The sequence below is a fragment of the Symphalangus syndactylus genome, chromosome 15 (genome assembly GCF_028878055.3).
Source record: "Symphalangus syndactylus isolate Jambi chromosome 15, NHGRI_mSymSyn1-v2.1_pri, whole genome shotgun sequence".
NCBI classification, from domain to species: Eukaryota; Metazoa; Chordata; class Mammalia; order Primates; family Hylobatidae; genus Symphalangus; species Symphalangus syndactylus.
In genome coordinates this window covers 89,098,490-89,122,597 of record NC_072437.2, presented here as the reverse complement: position 1 = coordinate 89,122,597, position 24,108 = coordinate 89,098,490, and the positions used below count along the sequence as shown (strand labels likewise).

Below are 24,108 nucleotides of genomic sequence, written 5' to 3'. Positions count from 1 at the left end.
TTTAAAAGCTATTTAAAAAGCAGACAATTTTGGATATTATTGGTTTCCTTACTTCACACCTTTTCCTTTCTCACTAGGATTGTGGATGGCACAAAGCTGAAGCTGTTAGGGAGTAGTAGGTTTGGAGTACACTACATACTCTGAAATATCTAGCCTTTAGCAGCTTCATGCCATGCTTGCAAAAGCCCACAACAAATTGGAGACCTCTTTGTTCTGCTCTGCTGTTCTCACACTTAAACTCTGTTTTATTTATAAGCTAAATGGAAAGGAAACACCTTTAAGATGACTTTGCTCATTTTGCATCCCCCCTGAGTTTCACAGGATAAGGAAAACCACACTATTCATTCTCCACCCTCAATTCAACATGGCCTAGAATATCCTTACTGAGGAAGCAATCTTATGGCCTGACTCACCATTCATAGATCACTGCTGTGCCTTTTCATGGTTTGGGGGGTAACCAGTAAAAAAAAAGGTCAAAATAGATTTGGATTAAGAGTAGGCAAAATAAACTCATAAAATTTAAAAATTGAAGTATTTTTAGGTTTATAATATGAAAATCACATACCCTTAGCTTTTTACACTTTATCAGAACATTTTTTTAAATTTCAAGGGTATAGCAAAATGAAATTATAACTTTATGAAGAAAAGCATTGATGAAAGTGGAGAACATGCATTTAGTTTAGGGGATTTGAAACTCTCCCAATACTGAAGACAAACCCTGTCAAGAAAAAGAAGAATTTAATATTATATAGTATTTTCATATGCAGTTCTTTAAGCTTTGTGTAATTCTATACAAATACTTTTAAGTAATGCAAGATAACATTTAATAGATGGAATTGTTAAGGTAACTGCCTGTAGTCACATTGCTAAATTCAATGAGAATTACACAAAATCCAGAATATATTGTCTGTTCCTAAATTATATATATTTAGATTCTGGAATTAGTAGGAGGGATTAGAAGTCATTCAGATAATTCATACTTAACAAGAGTATCTAGGAAAGAGATTCAGCCTATCCCAATATTTAGCAGCTTTCCTTATCAGAAAGTTTTATTTTCTATTTCACAGATTGCTCATGACCTTTAATACATTTTTCTGAATGAATCCTGGAGGGAGGTGAGAAGTAGCAGTTTTGTTCATCTCTTCTTTTTGCCCTTTATCTCTCTGCCACTGTTCTCACCTCGTCCTAAAACCTGGTCAGGAGGGTTTGAAACCTATCAGAACTAAAGGTTAATATCTCATCTCCCTCAGGCTTTTTTCATTTAAAAAAAAAACTATGAGTATATTTAGTTAAATTAGTGATAATACTTATTGTAGAATTATTGTCAAAAGGGAAGGGGAATACATCTAGGGGGAACATCATGTCTTTTTAGGCCCTTTATGTCACTGAATGACTTAAGGCTCGACAAATGATAGTCTTGGAAAGTTTAATCTTGAGGTTTTCAAATCTTTTTTTTTTTTTTAATGTCTCCCATGTTTCCCATTTGCTGATTGATTCATTAGTTGCTCTTGGTAAGATTTGTCAGTTGGAAATAATGAAGGCTGAGACTCATTTCTAAACTCTTCCATAACCATCACCAGAAGAGCAACCACTGTATTGTGTGATGTAGGCTAATGCCTCCCAGATAGAGGTAAATAAAGTCACAAGGACTATTAGAATTCCAGTGGATTGTGGAACTGGGTTTGGATTATCCTTACATTTTCATTCTGATTACTGAGGCAGTTCTGAAAACTCCTACCATTGAAATAGTGGTGTGTCTTTTCCTTGTTTAAGGATTTTACATCATTTTTATGCACTTGAATTCCAAAATCAGAATCTCTCTTTTACCTATTAACCTTTATTGGCTATTGGCTTTTGGCAATGACCTTTCTGTTCAAATGTAGTCCTGTCTCTTTGTTTCTTTAGGGAGTAGAACCTGTCCTTTTTCTCATCTTTCATTTTTTTGACGTATCCTTTCTAAGAGAAGGCTCTCTGCCGCCTGTTCTGGGTGATAAGTGATAGTTTCATCTAATCATTATGGGGTTGGGATGATCATGGTGAAATACTAGGAAGACATATTCTGTTGATGGACTTTTTCTCCCCAAATAATCCCAAATAGATTATTTTCTAGTGAATGGTTTATATCTTTCTCGTCACAAAAATGTTCCTTTGATTTCTAGCACAAGGTACAGCAGGATGCAAATGATTCTCAGATAAAATGATGTTGACAGTATTTCCTTAACAATTTATGTAAAACTATGCATAATTTTCATTCTAACTTTTGACATTTTTCTCCATAAATAAAAGTAATGCCTGATGTTTAGTTAAAGTAGATCCACCTTTGCTTGATTTTATTAGTCTTGTTCTATCCTATTTCTTTTTAATACACTGTTTAGACTTGCCAACAACTCTTAACTGAGAATCTCTTTTCCTTCCTAGGCTAAGTAATTGTGAGTGGGGGAGGAAGAACATTAAGAGAAATAATCTAAAGACTTTGTTCAATATTGTCGAAGCCTAAGGATATTTGTGTGTCCTTCTGAGGTACTGAGGCTTTGCCGGTACCACACCATCTTTGAATTACCATAAGGTTATGTAGTAGGACTTACTAGGGCAAACATTTGATTTTTGAGAAAGATCAACAGAACAGTATAGAAATCCAGGTGCATTCATTAGAATACTAGGATCACAAGAGGACTACTCTGGTATACTCTAATGACCTGAAAAAACTCTAAAATGACAAGAAAGCTAGGGGACAAAGGGAAAAAAAGGGCAAGATTTATAATTTATTTTACTTTCACGATTTTTCCAAGTATCTTCAGAAGTAGAAACCTATAGCATTTTAAAAAAGTCTGCATTAACTATATATAAGCTGAGAGAATGAGAAGGTAAAAAAACAAGGAGGATAAGTTTCCTTTATACTTATGAAATAGTCCCCTTTCTTAGGATACAAGACAGCAACTGAGAAGCTTCTGAAGCACCATAAAAACAGCTAGAAAGAATGCTAGGGGATAGTGGACAAATGAGCCCTTGTTGCTAGAGAGACACTGATAAATTATCTGAATCCTGTCAAAAAATACTTTAATACCTGTGTTAGGTTCTCTCAGGAAATAGATGAATGGCCGATCTGCTTTAAAAATAGGAATCCGAGACCTTTTCAATAACAACAGAGCTGCAGGAAAGAAAGAAAAATCCCATTGCATTTTCTGTGCATTTTTAAGAAAATAACTATTGGTTATGAAGTAAGTTATATCCCGTAATTTTTTAAGAAATCAAAGCATCCTAATGGCGTTTCATTGTTTACTGTTGTGATGGGGGTGCAGATGGGAAAATTAAAGAGAAAAGATGCCATTTAGCCAATCCTGTCTCCTGTTTTCAACACATTCCATGGAATAAATTCCTTATCGAAGGTAACTTTCAGAATGATTTTTATGGGATGGATATCTCTTCTTCCCCATCATTTTTCAAAAACTTTTTGTTTTCTTTAGTGTTCCTTTTGAAAAAATGCTATACCACACCTGAACTTGGGGGTTATGGAAAGACTCAGAAGTGTGACGATTCAACTAGGTAAATTTAAGAGAGGTAGATATGGGTGAGCAGTGTGACTGGGTATTCTCTGAACATACCTGTGGCTCCAGATGCCTTGGTGCCTTCCTCTAAAACTTCAATCTTGGCCTTGTGGATTGCTTCAGAAACATAAAAACCATGTTGGCCTAACCACAGAAAATGATAAAAATGTGAGTTGCTCATTAACATTTTTCTAACACATTTAGAACACATTCTTTAAAAATGTACTTACAAAATTTTTAGTATCCAATGCTGCTGTGTAGCTAGGGAAAGAGTGGAAATTTCTGTTTTTGTTTTTACTGGAGTCTCAGGTAGCTGTTTGGAAAATTCTTAAGACTCAATGTGTTACCAAACTTTCAAAACTTTAATTTGTTAAATGTATGTAATCTCTCCCAAAATAATATTCAGAGCACTGCCCCATTTTTTCAGTGGTTCATTTTCAGAAATGATTTCTAGTTAAAACTACAATCCCTCCTTCAGCCAGTATTTCCTAAACTTTAGTGATCATAGGGTATGTGTTAAAATACAGATTCTGTAGCCCAGGAATCATTTTCACCAAGATCATTTCCCTTGAATGCCTTTTTGGACTGCATTTTAAGAGCCACTTTTAAATGATAAAGTCACAGGTTTTTATTACAGGCTTTATTGAGGCACAATTCAGAGTAATATTAATGTGTCTAGTGTTGCATGACTGTATTCTGTATACTTAGGTGTATCAGTTATGCAATTTGCCTCATGGGCTAGAATCTACAAAGCAAATGAGAGGTTAGTATAAATGTTCTATGTGCTAACAGTTTCACAGATTATAAGTTTAGCAAATAGGACTAAGTGATAATTTAGAGGAATTGGCTGATTTTTGTAAGCTAATCATTAACCATTTTTAAACAGCTCCAAAGATGAAAGGATACTTGATGACACAGTAAAAAATGAAAGATTTAGAACCAGAAGAAACTTAGGAAATCATTCAGTCCAATCCTTTCATTTTAGAGTGAGCTGTTAACTCACCTGAGATCACGCATCTGAAAAGCAGAGTTGAGAATATTCTGATTGAAAGCCCACTCCCATCCCACCCCTCCACTCCACTCAAACACTGCCGCCTTTCAGAAAGTGTATGCTAGTCAACTCCAACATGCCCCTGGGAGGTATCTGTGGCATGAATGTTAAAATGATAAGTTTGATGAACACATACTGTGTGAGGGAGGTTTGTTTCATCTTAGACTAACGCTTAAATTGGTTTGTGTTTGTCACGCACATAAAGGAGATAGCCCATGAATGCCATGAGAGAATAAAACCAGACCAAAATAAAGAATATGAGGCATTCCATCCATCTTGTAAGTAAGGTGTGCACAGGATGTTGGGAGTTGGCTATATTCACTGTAAGGAACAGTTATTTTCCAGCATCAGTGAAGGGGACAGGAAGGGCCAGAGGAAGTAAAAATCAATAGAAACATTCACTAGTGTCACTTGTCCTAAAATCAGCGAAGAATTTGATTTATTTTAGCAGTTGGTCTTTCTCTGTAGGGTCTTTAAGAAACAAATTTCACTATCAATAATTAGCTCCTCTTACTAGCTAATTACTAAGCAAACTGAAATGCAGTGCCAAAGTTACAAAGAGAGCTTTAGGGTTAAAGAATGGTTATTTGACAGTCATGAGAGGCTTTTACTAATCTCCGTGACTTCACTACTATATAGGATGGTGTCTGAACATTTTAAATGAATGTTGGTGAAATAAGCAGAGATTCACAATGAAGCCCCTTATCAGCTAAAATACAGTAAATATGTCTGTGTTAGTCTGGGCACCTTGGCAGTGTGAGAAATGGGACCAGTTGATGTGGATGAGTCTGGTTAGATGGGCCAGGCTATTTCAGTATTTTGAAACTGCAACTGAAGAGTTTCATTTAAACAGTTTCTCCATCGGACTATAGGAGTGGTCCAATAATTGACATTTATATGTTTGCACAGCCATAAACCAAGGTCCATAGCCTATGTCATGCCCCAGCATCAGCATCTTTTAAATTTTATCTCTGGTAAGAGTTGACATTTCAAAAGACCAACGTGATAAAAATGAGAATTTGGGAGTCATCTATGGTTTCGCATTTTTCCTCCTGCTTGATCTTGTATTACAGATTCCTATTATTTTTTTATTGAGTAGCTATTGAAATATTACACAACTAATGAACCTAGAAGAAGTCAAGCACAAAGGGATTCTCCTGGTCTTTTTCTACTCCCCTGAAGTGTTGACAGCTGCTTAGTGCCATTGAGGGACATACACCCTATTTTCCCAAAAGTTGTTCTCAAGATTGTTTATAGGTGGCATTCTGTAAAAGGGTTCCATGATTATATATATGTGGGAGATGCTAAACAGTTTTGCACTTTTGTTTTCAGTAGGGGACTTCTTAGAGCTGCTTATCTGCTAACTTTTATAGTGAATCTCTACAGGACAATTATAATACATAGCGTTTAACCATAGAACCACCCACACCATTCTCTGTCCCAGATTTACAGGATTAGCATTTTGGGAACATACTTTGGGAAACTGTAGCCCACCATAAACCCGCTTGCTCCTACAATACAACATTCTATATACAAAGCAAAGGGGTGATACTCTTCCTACCCTCCCTCCTGGCATACTCTCCACTCTTCTTCCATAATATCTTCTATGGATTTTTACCTTCCTTTTTAGACTATTAGCTCCTAGAAGCGTAAATGATGTCTTAATCATTTTAAATATTTCTTTGCCCAACTTACATTAAAAATACTTGGTGCATAAATGTGTTTAGTAAATGCTGGATGAATTAATAATAGACACCCCTTACCACTATACGAATGGCCTTAATGTTCTTTAACCTTGTTAAACTTGTAAGGAAATGCTGATTGGTGTTTGTAGAACCAGAAAGGCATGGCATAGAATAGGTCATCTGCAAGTCTCAGCCAAATGATTGTTTCAGTGCTTTGTTGGTGGACACCATTATTCTTTGTGTATGGCTGGTCATACTCAAAAGGTTTAAAAGTCTTCAAAACATGACGTATAAACATTGTGTCCCTACATTTCATCCTCAGCTTCTCATAAATCAGGATAAACATATCATTTGCTGTTTCTTTTGTCTTTACAATTATTATTTGCTGTAGGCAGAGTTAGTGGCTTTTCAAATGTTATTGCCAGAACTTGCTTCTATTTTATCTTTTTCATCTTGTCACTTAGTTGCTAACAGTGTTGGGGAGAGGGGGAGAGAGAGAGAGACACATAGCACCCAGCCCAGGAGAGAGAGAGAGAGAGAGGAGAGAGTGCTAAGAAGAATCTAAAATGGCCTTTGAAATTAGGCTATGGTTAGTTGCTTTCTCCATTTGTCTCCTCTAGCCCACTCTGCACCTCTTTCTATTGCAATTCTGACCAGACATCTGGTGTGGCATAAGTTAACTTACATAACTTCCATACTCAACCAAACAACTCTGGTTTGTTCATTTAAGTCATAGTAACAGAGAACTTGTACTTCTTACCGAGCAGAGATTGGAAACTACCTACTTATAAAAGCCAAGAACAAGACAGTTTCTTCAGAGTTTCAAGTTTGTGCACAAGGAGTATTTTGTGGACTAGGAGGCGTGGGTCTATATCAAAGCCTGCTGATCCTAAAGCCAGTGGGATTGCTTAAGAAGAGTATCTTTAGCTGGCATCTTCACTGTGAGTGAAACTGGAATTACTCTTAAAAGCTGCATAGCATCTATTATCAAGGATACTGGGCGGAAACTACACTCTGGTTTCAGTTAGGCCTTGAAATAATATTGAATGAGTCCTTAAGACAGCAAAAAAATATTTGATGCCAAGAAGGAAGAGATGAGTGACTTGTAAATGGGGAAAGAGAACTTGAGTAAAATGATTCTGGGCTTTGGGACTGAAAAGCCAAATGTTTGACGTGGTTGTTGGAGTTCCATCAATAGTACAAAACTGCTTGGTAATCCCTTGTAAACTGGAAGAAGAGAGGAGAGGCCAGCATTTTCTGATCACTTACTCTCTGGCAAGGTCTCTGCTGATGTCATACTATAAGTAAATGATTTTGTTTCTACAATTAAGATGTGTGGTGAGTGGTAGTTACCCCCATTTTAGGAATGAGGAAACTATTTCTTGGAGAGATTTGGTGGCCCTGTCTCTAGGATATTAAGTTGAAAGCCCATTTGGCAGAGAAGTGGTTAGTCTCTTGATTATGTTTAAAGAAGGACATTAAGAAGCAATAATTTGGTTGGCAATCTTTTTCTACAAAGGGCCAGATATTAAATATTTTAGCCACTGCAGGCCCTATGGTGTCTGTCTCAACTACTCAATTTTGCTGCTGTAGCAGGAAAGCAGCCATAGATGATTTATGAATGAATGAGAGTGGCTATGTTTTAATTAAACTTTACAAAAGCAGGTGGTAGGCCATTGTTTGCTGACCCTTGCTTTAGAGGAACAAAACTTCATGAGAGAAAATTACCAGACTGGCATGTTTTGTCAGTAGGAAATATGAATGCAAGCTTCACACTTGGCACATGGTAATTGCTTCATAATTATTAAATAAGCCAGATCTGCTTGCCTACCTTTCTGCTGGTTTGAGCAAATATAAGTAGATTTGAATAGCGTTAAAAAAAAAAGAGGTTTGGTATCAAAAAAGGTACTTTTAAAACTAGGTTATTTATTAGATCTTGCCAGAGGAGTTTGTGGACCTTGGAAGCCTTTAGCAATAGGGGAGCTACATGATGTGTGTTAAGATCAGTCCTGTTTTGAGGACACAGGGTTGATGGTACATTAGGATGTACTTTTAGGACGTAAAAGGGAGAGCTTTAGGAGTTATGAAGGGACAGTAAGCCCTAGTGATTCATTAAATACAGTGATGCAGAAGAAAATATAGTTTTTAACTTTGATTATCAAAATCACAAACAACAACAGGGATGCCATGGCTGAGCTCTGGAGTCGCAAGAAGACACTGGTTAGATTTTGCACATTATCAAACAGAATTCTCTTAAGTTCTTCCTTGCTCTTTCCTTGCCCTCTGATCTTTTCACTTCAGTGTTCCTCCTTTGCCTGAAATGTCAGATTATGCCTGTGTCAGTAAGGAAAGTTTCTGTTTGAGTCATTTGACCAAGTCAACAATATTTACTTGGTATTCAACTGTGTGCCAAGCATCGTTGTGGACACTATACCCAAACTTGACTATTGCTTTGCCTATCTCTTTGCGTGTTCAGGCAATGAGTACGGGGCTGGTATATTTTAAACTCTCTAGAATAGATTCTCACTCCTGTGTTTTATTTGATAAGTAACTGGCAATCTGGTCACATCTAAAGCCCAAACCAAGACTTCTCTTGTGGATCAAAATCTCAATTTTCCTGTGATTGCTTAAGAAGGAAGATTCTGAGCCAAGATTTAGAAAAGTCCATATTATGATGTTCTAGAATTCAAAATAGTGATTTTCAAGCTCTTCAGGTAAGGGAAATGTCAAGGCCAATGGAAATACCAGCTACAGTATCATCTTTGCACAGATAATTTACTATCCAGAGTAGAAACAAACCTGAGCCTTTGAGTTGGCAATAGTTTAGCCAATGGTGTCTTGAGAGGATTGTAGAACATAGGTTCTGGCATTCACTCCCTGTTTATATTTGATATAAATTTCCTATAATATCATAAGCAAACAGCACCTATTGATTGGTAGTAGCAATTCAACTTTGTGCAAAGAAATTCAATGTGGTTGGTGGAAAGAACATTTTAAGGCAAGGTTGTAAGAGTATGGGTAATTTGAAGAAATTGGACAGATGAGGGAAGGTTTCAAGACTAGCTTATTAGAAGAGGACAGAGAAGGTATAGGGAAGGAGGGAGGAAAAGGGTGTAGAAACAAAGGGTGACTGTGAAGCTGACGGGACAGCAGGAGGTCATAATGAAGAATCTATTGCTGCACTCCTAGTCATGACGGTTAGAGGGAGGGACCGTTTACTGTGTACTGTGGACATTAACCCCATGGTGAAGGTCGTTTCTGAAAACCATGATTAAGGCCTGAAGAAACATCCCTTCCTCACAAGATCTAACCCAAATTTGACTGTTATTAGAAGCAACACATTCTTATATAAAACAGAGCACCTTTCTTATTCTTTTACATATTGTTGACTCTGATTGTTTACCACTGAAGGCTCTGTGGAAATGAGAATCCCTTAATCAAAGTATGATAAAACTGCCCCAACCACAAGGCTAGAAAGTTTGGAAGAAAAACCGTTTTTACCTGAAATTCCTTTCAAGTTAGCTTTGAGTGGATCAAAAAGATCGGTGACTCCCCAAGAATTTAAAATGCTTTTTAAGTTGAATTGATTTTGGATCCTAAACCTAAAAGGCAAAAACAAACCATCAACTTTCAAAATTCTCCCTCAATATATTTTCATACACACCACATGAAGTCCAAAGTCCCTAACTTGGAAGTCAGGCTGGCTCCACCAGATTTATTTCCAGCTTCATCTTCCATGGCGCCTTCCCATAAGCCCTAATCTGACCACACAGGGCTCTTCCCCACTTCTGTACTCTTGTTCCTGCTGTTCATTCTAAGTCTTCCCATTGACTTTGATTGTCTTTTAGTTATTATCCATTTTTCAGTTGTTACCTCCTCTTTTTCAGCTATTTTGTGACCTTTGGTTCTTAAAGCCCCATTAACACTTTGTTCTGCTCTTATGATATATAGAACATTCTGCTTCCTATTAGTGTCATTTATGTTATTGTAAACTACCTGAGAAGAGTGGCTATCCCAATTCATTTTTTAAACACTTTTTTGTTTTTTGAGATGGGGTCTCCCTATGTTGCCCAGGCTGGACTCGAACTTCTGGCCTCAAGTGATCCACCTGCCTTAGCTTCCAGAGTAGCTGGGACTACAGGTGTGCCCCACTGTGCCAGGCTCCAATTCATTTTTATTTCTTAATAAAAATTAATATTTAATGAGTGCTTACATTATGCTAGATACTATAAGCTTTATGTGGATTATCTCATTTCATCTTCATATAACTATGTTATTATTATCCTCATTTTACAGATGGGAAAATCAAGACTTAAAGAGTTTAAGAAACTTGCCCAAGATGACATAATGAGTATGTGATGGACCTCGATTCAAATCAAGCCTGTGTGTGTGTGCAGAGCCCATGCTCTAATCACCTACATTTTGCTACCTCCCATCTCGTGTGGCATCTCACATATAGTAGGTGCAGAAAAGAGGCTGTTGACTAATTGCCTTATTGACAACTAATAGAGTATTTTATTTAATAGAGTGTTTATACTGGATAAAATATATTTTCATATTTGCTATGTGCAGTTTATGCCTTTGGAGCACAGTGGGAAAAGAATGGAACTTAAAGCCTTGGTTTTCCTAGTAAACCCTTTGAGCACAAAGAATCAGTACACCAATTTTATATTTCCCCAGGGACAAGGCATTTAAAAATTTACTGTTGAAGGATCCTTTAAAAGGGCTGCTGATATTATTTTTCTTTGAAAATAAAAAAGATCAAAATGGAAATTAGATGGTCTTTTTCTATAAATAATACAGAACTTACAGGAGAGTAAAAATATTGAACAAGACCATTTAATATCAAAGGTCTTCATTGCTATACAAGACAGTATGACTCATACTTTAAACAAAAGTATCATACTTTCTCATAAAGGTATGTTTTGAATCTTCAGAATAGTTTCCAAAAAAGAAATACACTTTCTCCAAGTATGCTGATATTTCTCCAAAAAATTTTTAGACTCTCTCTTATGAAATTTTCTTAAGTACTGAAAACACATCCTTTTTGAAACCTCTAAATGCTGAAACAGTGGTTATGAGCATGGACTGGGGAACCCAGTGCCTGAGTTTGAATCCCGGATCAAGTAACTACCTGCAAACTAGTTACTTTACCTCCGTGGGAAGTTACTTTACTTCTCTTTGTCACAGTCCTTATTTGTGAAATGACCATAATTGTAATGCGTGTTTGTAGGGTTGTAAAGATTAAATGAATGAATCCTTGCAAAGTGCTTGGAACAATCCCCAGCACAGCCCATGCACTTATTGTTACCATTGTGATTTTTAAATTATTTTTCAATTATATTGAGAAAGAGTTAATTAAGGGCTATTTGAAGCTAAATATGATTATGGTGGGTAATAAAACTGGATAATATCATTTTTCATAAACTAAAAATATCAGTAAAAGTGAGATATGACTATAAAAGATTAGAGTGATTGTCTTGTATGGCTATGAAGGCAGATCCAGAAGAAATGCTACAAAAATAACTTGAATAAAAAAAATACCCTTTACCAATACCAGAAAAGGATAGTACAAGAAAGACAAATTACAGACCAATATACCTTATGAATATAGATGCAAAATCTTCAACAAAATACTAGCAAATTGAATCCAACACCATATAAATCTCCCCATGACAAAGTGGGATTTATCCCAGGAATGCAAAGTGGGTTCAACATATGAAAACCAATTAATATAATACACCATATTAATAGAATAAAGGACAAAGGCCACATCACCATCTCAGTAGATGCAGAAAAAGCATTTGACAAAGTCCAACACCCTTTCATGATTAAAAACAAACAAACATCAAACATACAACAAACTTTGGATAGAAGGTAACTTCCTTAAATTGATGAAGGGCAGCTACAAAAACCCCACAGCTAATATCACACTTTACAGTAAAAGACTGAAAGCTTTCCCCCTAAGATCAGGAACAAGACAAGAATGTCCACTCTGACCCCTTCTATTTCACATGGTACTGGAGGGTGAGTAGGACAATTACATGAGAAAAAGAAATAGAAGTCATCCAGGTTAGAAATAAAGAATTAAATCTATCTCTATTCACAGATGACTTGGTCCTGTACATAGAAAACCCTAAAGAATCCACACACAAAAAAAAAACCTATTAGAGCTAATAAATGAGTTCAGTAAGGTGCAGCATACAAGATTAAGATACAAAAATCAATTGTGTTTGTATACACTGTAGAACAATCTGAAAATGAGTAAAAATTAAAAGGAGTAAAATACTTAGAATAAATTTAATAAAAGAAGTGCAAGACTTGCATACTGAAAACCACAAAACATTGTTGAAAGAAACAAAGAAAGACCTAAATGGAAGGAAATATATTCTGAGTTCATGGCCCAGAACACTTAATATTGTCAGAAAGTAATACTCACCAAATTGATCTAAAGATTCAACACAATCCCTGTCTAAATCCCTCCTGCATTTTTGGCAAAAATTGACAAGCTGATTCTAAAATTTATATGAAAATGCAAGGGGCCCAGAATAGCTAAAACAATCTTGAAAAAGAAGAAAGTTGAAGGACTCATACTACAGTAATGAAGGCTGTGTGGTACTGGCAAACATACAAACATCTATGCCTATAGGATAGAATTGAAAGTCCAGAAATAAACTTATACATTTATGGGCAGTTGGTTTTGACAAAGATGCCAAGAAAATTCAGTGGAGGAAAGAAAAATCATTTTAACAAATGATATTGGGACAAAGGGATAGATACACACAAAAGAATGAAGTTGAATCCCTACCTCATAGTATATACAATAATTAACTCAAAATGGATTAAAGACCTAAATATAAGAGCTAAGCCTACAAAGTTCTTAGAAAAAAACATAAACCTAAATTTGTGTGACCCTAACTAGACAATGGTGTCTATTCAATAGAATATGGCATCAAAAGCACAAGAAACAAAAGAAAACATAGATTAATCGAGCTTCATCCAAATTAACAACTTTTGTGCTTCAAAGGACACCGTTGAGAAGTGAAAAGAAAAACCACAGAATGACAGAAAGTATTTACAAATCATATATCTGTTAAGGTACTAGTGTCTAGAATAAAGAACTATTACAACTCAATAATAAAAAGACAACCAATTTAAATATGGGAGAAACCTCTGAAATAGACATTTCTACAAAAAAGACATTTCTCCAAGTACATGAAAAGATGCTCTATACCTCATTAGTCATTAGGGAAATGCAAATGAAGTCCACAATGAGATACTACTTCACACCAACTAGAATGGCTAAAATAAAAAGATGGTCATTAACAAGTGTTGACAAGGATGTGGAGAAACTGGATTCCACACACATTGCTGGTAGGAATGTAAAATGGTGCAGTAACTTGGAAAACAGTCTGGTAGTTCTTCAAAACGTAAAATGGAGGGTTACCACATGACCTAGTAATTGCATTCTTAGGTGTATATCCAAGATAATTGAAAACATATATATACACAAAAAAATGTGCACTTGATTGTTTCTGGTGGCCAAGAAGTTAAAACAAGCCAAAATGTGTCTAGGCACTCAAATATCTATAAATTGATGAATAGGTAAACAAAATGTAGTATATCAATACAATGGAATATTATTCAGTCATAAAAAGGAAGATAGTATTGATTCATGCTACTATGAACCTTGAAAATATTATGCAAAGAAGCCAGACACAAAAGGCCACACATTGTATAATTGTACAATATGTAATTGTATAATTTCACTTACATGAAATTCTGGAATAGGCAAATCTATTGAGAGCAAGTAGATCAGAGGTTGCTAGGAGGTGGGGAGGGGAGTTGGGAGTGACTGCTAATGGATATGGGGTTTCTTTTTGAGGTGATGAAAAGGTTCTGGAATTAGTAGTGATGGTTGCACAACTTTGTGAACATACTGAAAACCTCTGAATTGTGTACTTTAAAATGGTGAATTTTATGTGAATTATACCTTGATTTTTTAAAAAAGAAACACTCCTAGAAAAGCATAAACCACACACCATGATAATCAGCAGCTCCTGGAAGGAAGGGCAAAACTCATTTTGAATATGTGGGATCTGGTGGATTTTAAGAAGATATATATTATATCTAATATCAAAACATGCTCATGCTCAGCCTTCTATGTTGACCTAATAATCAAATGTTTTATTCATTACATGCATATTTGGCATTATTAGTCTTTCTTGTGGGACATCACATGATTGTGGTTATAAATAACCCTTAACACATTCTTGGTTTTCTTGATTATTCCTTTAGTATGCTAAGCATCCCTCATGAAGATTAACAGTCCCTATGCACTTTTTTGTTTATTTATAAATAAAAGGTTACTTTGGAAGCTAGACACCATAATTCATCCAGAATCTACTAGTGCACTGCTTGGTGATGTCTAACCTGAAAGCACATCTCATAGTCACACAATTTTGCATTGCTACCCATAGTGTGCAAAATTTTTTTGCTCTTGTTAAATGAAAAATGCCTGCTGACTGTAGAGCAAGTCATACTAAAAGAAGAATGAGTGATTTGAGAGAATGGGAGATAAATTCCTGCCTAAAAGCTGATTTTGTGTCTACCATGATCCAAAGTTTATATCTAAATCTAGACCTAAAACAGTTTTTACTTTTTCTGTTTTGTTCCCCAAAGGATTTAAAGCTAGCTTAAAAACAAACAAAAAGAAAAACTTGGTTAGTTTTACTTGTGAAGTAACTTCATTTTCCTAAAAACCTCTATCCTTCTTGGACAGCAGTCTTGGTAGTCTTAAGGAGATTTAAAAAAAAAAAAATTATCAGAATGAGGTTAACTGCTAACTAATAGTTGTGTTACTAAGATTTCTGCCTTGCCTTGCCTTCCCTGCCTGCCAGTGTTTTTCAGGATCACTGCTTGAGGATTTGAGACTTCTAAAAGCAGAATAAGGACGGTGGAAAGTTCTCAGTGGAGCTGGGAATTTCCCTGGGGTCTCTTCCAGGGAAGAGCTGCTCGAGGGTGAGGCCCACCATCTGTCTCTTAAACCCAAAAAGGTTGGGGTAAATTCCTGCACCAGCCTCCTTTTTCTCTCTGCTTTTGACATGGAACGCTGCTCTTCCTTCCCTTGCTGAGTTTCTCTCAAATATAATAGGAAGATTAGGGTTGCTTCTGCTCCCTCCCTGAGAGATCTGTTGAAATATCCAGTATTTGGGTTTTGGTTTGGGGTCCAAATATTTAGTTTTGAGAGATACACTTTACCTTAGAGTTAAGTGCACCTTTTGTCCTGGGCTATGCCAGATCTCACTTTAGACCTTGGCCCTTAACTTGCTGGGTCTCTCTTTGTATGTTTTCCTTCTAGTGCATAGATTTATTTTTAACTCCTTGAGGGAGTACTGCCAAGGACTTTGCCTTTGCCTACTGGAAGCCCAGGCAGTGGAGAGAGGCCAAGGCAGCTAGTGGCTGCTGGACAACATTCCTTGCTTAATGCTGGTCAAAAAATGGTTATAAATTTACTCTGATTTCAAATATATCACAGAAGCTCATCATTTAAAGAAGCCCTAAGAGGAATCTTTTTGTAAAGTTATGAGTTTTGCTAATAGATTTTGTTTTGAAAAAGCAAAATAGAATGCCACCACTTCACTTTTTGATTTGTATTTGTACCTATTGGATCTTCTTAAAGGAGAGTTCACCTCCATTTAGAAAAAATGAGAACCTTCTGCATAGAGACTTAAAATGTCAAAATTTTATGCCTTAATTTGGCTTCTGATCAGAATTTTATCTGTACTTGCTCAATTACATAAGTCATCTTATCTCTTTGGTTTTGGAAAAATGACAGTTGTATACTCTTAGGATGGGATAAGATTTGGGCAACGTTCCTACAAGGGAACCACGAACATTTCCTCTCCAAAAACTGGTTGTAGCCTAGGGCTGGATCAGGGGGTCCTGGGGGGCTCCAGTCCAGCCCAGTGAAGGCAGAATATCTTGTCTTGGAAAGACTCTGGGAAGTTAGTTCATTTCAGTCTGTACCGTGAGCTAGCCAGCAGTGGCTCTGAAATGGACTCAAACTCTAGGGTCACTTCCTCTTGGCCTAACTTCTGGGGGTACACATTAAACAAGTCATCCCAGTGGCTAAGCACAGACCCTAGAGGCAGACCACCTGTGTGCAAATCCACGCTCTTCTGACTGCTGGCTGCACGGCACCTGTAAGGGGGACTCAGCTGCTCACCTGGGCAGGAACACATCCATCCTGGCTCTCCTCAGGCTGGTGGTCCAGAGGTGGATGGTGCTGGCTGTGAGGTGTGGCTCGATGTGGCTCATGGGGGTGTCTTTGTCACGGGGCAGCACCAGGAACAGACTCACTGCACTTCCCAGGTAAGGCAGCTCCAGCACCCCCACCTGATGGCCTGCAGTGTCCTGGAACTGACCTGAGGGTACAGTGGATCAGAGGTCAGCACTGTCCCAGGAGCCAGGAGAATTAACCAGTGTCAGACCCTGAGAGAGGCTGGCTCAGAGGACTGGAAACAATAAAACGGAGCATCCACCTCATCCTCAGGAGGCAGTTTCAGGCCAAAGACTGTTGGGCAATATGGTCATTTTATAAAAATCCTAGACCTAGAGTCTTTAAGATACCCTTACAGGACCAGAGGCAGAGGCTCTGTAGGGCTGGGTATGGGGGGGACGATGGCACGTGCAGAACCACAGAGTAGTGCCCCGTTATCCTTGGCAGATATGCTCCAAGAACCCCAGTAGAGGCCTGAACCTGTAGATGGTAATGAGCCCTGCATATACTACGTTTTCTCAATCTGATGACTGAGATGGCTGCTAAGTGACTAACGGGCATACTGTAGACAGCCTGGAGATACTGGACAAAGGAATGATTCATATCTCAGGTGGAACAGAGAAGGACGTGAGGAGATTTCACCACACTATTCAGAAGGGTGTGCAATTTAAAACTTGAGTTATTTGTGAAATTTTCCATTTAATATTTTCTGATGCAGATAACTGAAACCTCAAAAAGCAAAATCATGGGTAAGGGTACAGGGTACTACTGTACCCGGTCTTAAAGAAGCAGCCAATTCAATCCCAGCCTATTGTGCCTGTCAGGGTGGCAGTTTGGTCCAAACTCTACTAGTGCAGAAGGAAATGTCAAGCATGAAACTGAGTTTCTCTTCCACATCTGTGTCCTCACTGTCCTGTCAGAGCACACTGTCCAACACTCCTCTCTAAAGTCTCCAGGCACTCTAGTCTTTCCTTCCGCCATGCACACCCAGTCCAGCAGATGGACCCTGTGGAAATACATCCTGATCCCTTAGGAGCAGGGACCTGGCCTCCTCTCTCCTGCCCTCAGGCCCGGGCTTCCTCTCCCTTTAGACAAACCAGCAGGGGCAGAGCTCACCGTAGTTGACCTCGGCCATTTGGTGCATCATGGGGACCTGAAGGACGAGGCCATGGGCACAGGTGAAAGGCAGGATCTGCGTGTCTGTGGAGGAGAATCTCTTCTGCCAAGTGCCTTGGAAGGACATGGTGCTCACAAGCACAAGCTGAGCAAATGCTGCACTGACTTGCTCCCACGGCCAGCCATCAGGGCCCTCACTGGGGCCCTCACCTGCAAGCAGGAAAGCAAGGGGGCCGTGGGTTAAATGTGCATTGAAACTGAACCGAACCCAGTGTGTGTGTGGATGAGGAGTGCAGAGTTAAAATGTGAAAATGAAGGTCTTTTTGCTTAAGGTGGTCTCTCTCTTCATCTTACAATATCTTTTCAGTCTACTTAAGAATATTTAATTCCCTGTCTCAGCTCCTTGTGCTGTCAGGGACCCAAGGCACCAGGAGCTGCTCTCAACTTTTGGGGACTGTTGAGCGATATGGTCATTTTATAAAAATCCTAGACCTAGAGTCTTTAAGATAACCTCACAGAGCCGGAGTCAGAGACTCTGTAGGGCTGGGTATGGGGGCGACAATGACAACCCCTGCTGGGGAATGAGAGTGTGGAGAGGGAAATGGAAAGTGAGAACTCGGAAGTCCTGACACCTGGGTGACCAGTCAGGGGAGGTGGGGGCAGTGAGGCATCTCTGGAGTTGGGTTGGTAGCGTATTTATTAAAATCTGTTAATTGCAAATTGATGTGTTTATAACCAGCTGTTGCTGAAGACCCTGCTTTTTATTCTTTTCTGAACAGGTTGGGATGCTGCTCCTGGTTCTGTTTGGGGCCATTTCCTAGGAATTATTAGACATTTCCTCCCCAGGCAGACCCTTGGAAGGAGTATGTGCTGTGATGGGAGATCCTGCACATTGTCGCCCCCAGTCCCCACCCTGCCCCACTGCTGAGCTGAATCTCTCACTGAGCCTTTGCTTAGACAACAATATTCAAGGTATGGTCTTTGGAGGGCTGCAGTTAAAATTTCATGCAGTGTCAGAAAGAGGAGCAGGCAGACTACCCCTATGGGGATAGTTTTTTGTCCCAGCTGTTTATTTGTTTAATACGCACACACTTTGTGCTAGGCTCTGTTCTAAGTGCTTTAGCAAATCCTCACTGACTCCTCCTAACAGTTCTATTGTTATTCCCTATTTCACAGGTGAGGGAACTGAGGCTCAGAGAAGTTGGGTAAAGTTACATACTTATGAGGGGTGAAGCCACCATCCACCCAGTTAGCCAATGCAATGTGGATTGCATTGAAATAGAACCCCAGCGGCTCCATGGAAAGCTTGGATTTGAACCCAAGCAGCCTGGCTCTGGACTCTGTGCTCTGAGCAACTGAGCCAACTGCCCCTTTTTCTTAGAGGACAATCACCATGCATTGGGAGCTGCTTCTCTGGCCTTACGCCCTGGCAGCACAAGGATGTGAGCAGGGAATTAAACATATTTAAGTAAATTGAAAAGACATGGTAAAATATAAGAGCACGAGAGAGAACTTTATCGCAAAAGATGTTAATTTTTGCATTTAATTCTGCCACCCTTGTCCACACACTCACCGTTTTCCACTCAGTCGTAGTATACATATCACTTCCTATTCTGCTTTTTTTTTTTTTTTTTGAGATGAAATCTTGCTGTTGCCCAGGCTGGAGTGCAGTGATGCAGTCTCGGCTCACTGCAACCTCTGCTTCCCGGGTTCAAGCGATTCTCCTGCCTCAGCCTCCCTGAGTAGCTGGGATTACAGGCACATGCCACCATGCCTGGCTGATTTTTTGTATTTTTAGTAGAGATGGGTTTCACCATGTTGGCCAGGCTAGTTCAAACTCCTGACCTCGTGATCTGCCTGCCTTGGCCTCCCAATCCTATTTTGCTTTTTAACTAACACTGGGTCTTGAATGTTCTCCACATTGCTGTGAAACTTTTGAAATGATCAAGGACGCTGGAGCCAGACCACCTGGGTTAGAATCCTGGCCTGTGGACCCTGGGCAGGAGGGTGAGCCTTCTGTGCCTCAGTTTCTGCATTTATGGAATGGGTAGAGTAATAGCGCCTACCCCTTAGGATTATTGTGACGTTAAACTGAGATAATCAACTTGGAGCAGTGCTAACTAAATAAACACTCAGTAAGCGTTCATGATTTTAATTATCTTTCATAATAATTACAACTGCATAACATGCAGGTGCTGTGCTACACTGATTCACACCTCATTGCCGGGCAGCGAGGCTGTTTGTAAGTCTCTTTCTTCAATAACACTGAGCTAAACATCTTATTGTGTGTAACTTTTTCTTAAATTATTTCCTTAACCTAAATTCCCAGGAAACCACTTTTTTTGGCTCCTGTTGCATTTTGCTATCACAGGTGGTTTATTATGATGAGAGCAGAGCTCGGTGGGGGGACAGTTGCATGGGAGAAAGCCTGTGGGGTCCTCCGAGGTGGGAGGCTCTGAAGAGTACACTTCTGTGTTCTTGTGTGCTCTCATGGCTCGTGTGTGTTTGTGTGCCCATGTGTATATTTGTGTGGGGGAGGGTCAGAGCAGGAAGAGAAGCAGAAAGGGACTCAGTGTCCCCTTGTCATTCAAGGGTAGGATCTCCTAAGAGGACAAACTTCTGCTGTAATTGAAGGTGGCCTGAGCACCATGGCCTCTGACAAGTGATGGGTGAGACTCTGTCTCTGCAGCCCTCTGCCTTAGCCTTTTTGAAATGGACAGTTTTCTTTTACCTGCAGTCTGTCTGGAGGCCCCTTCGCTAGTCTGGATGGCGGTGCTATTGGGCTCACTGAGGTCGGCTGGTTCCAGGCTGCTGTTAGCCCACCAGGAGACCTGCTCCACAAAGCAGGGGGACAGCGGCGTTCCCACTTGCACAAAAAGGCTGCAGGCCAGCTCCATCTCGGCGCCTTGGCTGGAGGTGGGTAGTGTGGCATAAACAGCATGCAAGAAATCTTTCACCCTTTGGTCTGTGAAAAACAAGTTGGGATAAGTTGACAATGGTGAGTGTGAGTAAGGAGTTAGCACAACCTCCAGCACACATTGCATTGAGATGGAACGCCAGCAACTCCACTCTTGCTCATAAGGTTCATCTACCATACAAAGCCAGTTTGAAAAAGTCATAGCTAATGTGCTCAGGAATCAGCCTGGATCCACCAGTTAACAGTTGGGAAGAAACCATGCTAGATCTGAAAGAAATCAGGCTGCAATGAAGTCAAATAGAAAAACACTACCAACATCATGTAGATGAATAGAGGTTATTCTTCCTTAATTTTCTGCTTTAGAAAGGTTGATGTGTGCTGGAGTAGAGATTCTAGGGCTGGGAAAACAGCAGGTCCAAGGTGCAGGGTGACGGGGTTTCAAACACAACATCAGGAGATCTATGTGCAATGTCACAGTGACAATGATGGGAGGTGGCCAGGATGTGTTGCTGTCAATATGTCTTGTACCGAGGTTTAAATCCATTCCCACAACTGCGTTTCATGAGCCTGAGTAACATTTGGATTCAGCCTTGTGTAGAACTATGCTTTCAATTTGAGAAATACAGAGGAAAGGTAAGAACTCCTCCCATCCCCCCTTTCCCTAAGACCCAGCAGACAGCTTGTGTTATTAATGTCAGTGAAAGGCTGCAAGAATGTCAAGGAAGTAATAAGCATTTGAGAGAGTCGATAGCTTCCACCTTCGTGGATGGCAGCTGGACTTCTATTTATTACTGTTTATACAGGAGATTGCTTCCCTCTTTCCATGATCAATAGTGGATTTTGTTTTCATGTTATTATTCACAAGCTGCAGCTTCTGTCCTCCCCCAGGCATCCCATAGCTGGAACAAGGGCTCTTGCCCACTGGTGAGTCTAGACATAGTTGCGTACCCCAAGCTTCTCATTCCTGATACATGAAAGTTGAGTGTTTCCAGAAGTGAAGCCCCCTTGCTTAGGCTGCTTCTATTCCCTTTTAGGCACAGCCCTGCAGTTATCTACAAACCCTCCCTGTAAGACAAAATGCTGGGTATCTTTTCCTCCACTACCTGGCTCCAGCTGGTTTTCACTGGGATGAAACTCTCACTCACTTGGGGTCTGTCCCCTCTGATACCCTTCATGTTGCAGAAGCCAAGCCAGGAGGCAGCAGCAGACCCCCGAGTTTCCTGGCTAATGTTCTCTGGAGGCACAGGAACCCAGAGTCCACCCTAGCCAGGGCTCCCAGCCACAAGGCTGCAGAGGACAATAGTAGGCAGACATCACTTGTCCACAATATGTTCACTACCAAAGCTGCTTCCGAGAATCCACAATTGCAAAAGACTGACTCAGAACCTTGATCTCATGAATCAGCATAACTTAAGTGCTTGCATTTGAGTGTAGTAAGAAAAAAATGGATAAAAACATACTTACAATCAGATTTTACTCTATCTAGGAAGGTCACATGTTTTTCTGAGATCACATTCCTAGGAATGTTGACTGTCTGCAGAGAAGAATTGAAACACTTCCCTTGTCCATAGTGTGGTGTGACCTGAGGAATGGTCACAGATCTCTCCTCTCCATCTTTCCACCCTCTCTGGGCCAGGGGACCCGCATTCTTTTAGTCAGAAACATTAAAATAGCAGAGTAAGTTGGCTTGAAGTGAATTTTTGTGTGAAATCTTTTCTCTGCCCTAGCCTGGTTTGTCTATGCACATTTGCACACAGGAAGAACATTTTTAGACCTGCCAGAATATGCAATGACAGGGTAAAAAATGCCAGAGGTTGACTGTGTTCATAGACATTGTGCTAAACACTCAACACTCCTGATCACACCGAATGCTTTCGACAGTACTGTGAATTGAGGGCTATTATTATCCCCATTTTATATATGAGCGAGCAGAGGCCCAGACAGATTAATAAAGGTGCTTAGTGTCACCCAGGTATAGGTGGTGGGGCTTTACTGCCCTGCCCACCCACAGGGTGAAGAATGGGTGGGCTGGGACGACCCTGCCTAGGACAGCTTCATTCCACTTTGAATGAACATGAGGCCGCAGAGCTCATAGCCTCTTTTTTTTTTTTTTTTTTTTTTTTGTTCTATCTTTGCTGAATTCCTAGATCCTATTCTAGGAAGAAAAATGTTATGTGCGTGAGTGTCTGTTTTAGCTGGAGCTGGTAGGTTGGTTCTGAGGCCGGGCATTGAGCTGAGGCACTGAGCATAAGCAGAGGGGAAGCTGACCCAGCATTCGAAAGACTCATGCTGCTGCCGGCAGAGCTGCTCTAAAATACATAATCCACAGAAATAAGCTGGCAGATCTGGCACTGGCTAGAAGTCACAGATTTATAAAAGCAGGTTGGTCAAAAGCATGGGCTCTGAAACCAGGCAGCCTGGGCTTGAGTCCCAACTCTGTCACTTATTGGCTCTGTGAACTTGAGCAAGTTGCTTCAATTCTCCATGCCTATTTGCTCGTTTCTAAAATTGGGATGATAATAAAATTATCATCCTCAACAGAGCTGTTGTGACAATTAATTCAATTAATGTTTGTAAGTGCCTCCAGCACTGCCTGGCACCTAGGAAAGCACTATGCTAGGGTGTGTCAAATGAAACTGAAACATTGCCATGAAACCTATTAGGTTAGAAGGGAACCTTAAAATTCAAGGGTCACCACCATCCCAAAGTCTGAATGCCTTCTGTCACAGACCTGTCCAGTGATCACTCTTCCCCATGTGCATGCCATAGGGAGCTGAGCTCCCTATCTCCCAGGTAGCCTGAGCAGCAGGGTGAGCTGGAGAGAGTGTGAGTGTGAGCAGCAGGGTGAGCTGGAGAGAGTGAGCGTGAGTGTGAGCAGGAGGGTGAGCTGGAGAGAGTGTGAGTGTGAGTGTGAGCAGGAGGGTGAGCTGGAGAGAGTGTGAGTGTGAGCAGGAGGGTGAGCTGGAGAGAGTGTGAGTGTGAGCAGGAGGGTGAGCTGGAGAGAGTGAGTGTGAGTGTGAGCAGGAGGGTGAGCTGGAGAGAGTGAGTGTGAGTGTGAGCAGGAGGGTAAGTGAGTGTGCACGTGGGCAGGCCTCTTACCATGGACAGTGTACCCCAGGGCATCTGCCAGCTGCTGGCCAGTGCTCCCTTCTGCTCCAAACTGCAGGATCTCCAGGGGGAGGGACACACCAGCAGGAGAGATGACGAAGTTCGTCTCGTTTCTACACGTGGCCACGCTCTGGTAGAGGCGAAGTGCAAACTCAGTCTTCAGCAATGTCATTCCTTCACGGAGGTGGCCATTTGCTCGGAGGAAGCAAGAGTGAAGGAGAAAGAGGGTTATCAGGAAAGGCGGCATGAAGGCTGGGAGGGTTCCTGGAATTCAGAAGGAAGAGATGCAGGGTAGGCTGGAAGCTGGTGATGAAAGAGGGCCATATCCCACAGAGGACTGGGACCCCCAGCTCTGTTTTTAGGGGCTGGGGACGGCTGAGGGAGACATGCATTGAGCTGTCTTG

At 40.2% G+C, this 24,108-nt stretch overlaps 2 protein-coding genes across 11 annotated transcripts in view; one reads left to right on the top strand and one right to left on the bottom strand.

Moving 5' to 3' along the window:
- The window catches only part of INTS6 (integrator complex subunit 6), a 119,667-nt gene that overhangs the window by 88,221 nt on the left and 7,338 nt on the right, over window positions 1-24,108 (top strand). For 2 of the 9 annotated variants that reach the window (XR_010116061.1, XR_010116063.1), the window contains exon 19: window positions 10,578-20,595. The gene's annotated coding sequence lies outside the window, so the exon portion shown is untranslated. The remainder of the gene's footprint in view (window positions 1-10,577; window positions 20,596-24,108) is intronic. The other 7 variants (XR_010116067.1, XR_010116066.1, XR_008651387.2 and 4 more) reach the window with 7 other exon arrangements.
- Window positions 225-24,011, bottom strand: SERPINE3 (serpin family E member 3). 2 transcript variants are annotated; one of them, XM_055244841.1, is made up of 8 exons: window positions 23,696-23,968; window positions 20,411-20,644; window positions 17,680-17,889; window positions 16,510-16,708; window positions 9,783-9,883; window positions 3,603-3,689; window positions 3,065-3,148; window positions 225-718 (listed from the first exon to the last, which is right to left on the bottom strand). In XM_055244841.1, the coding sequence occupies exons 1-8, from the start codon at window positions 23,949-23,951 to the stop codon at window positions 675-677; spliced, it is 1,215 nt and encodes a 404-aa protein (XP_055100816.1). In that variant the 5' UTR covers window positions 23,952-23,968; the 3' UTR covers window positions 225-674. The 2 variants fall into 2 exon arrangements, with proteins under 2 accessions (XP_055100816.1, XP_055100815.1); XM_055244840.1 differs by lacking the exon at window positions 225-718 and having other exon boundaries at window positions 2,862-3,148; window positions 23,696-24,011.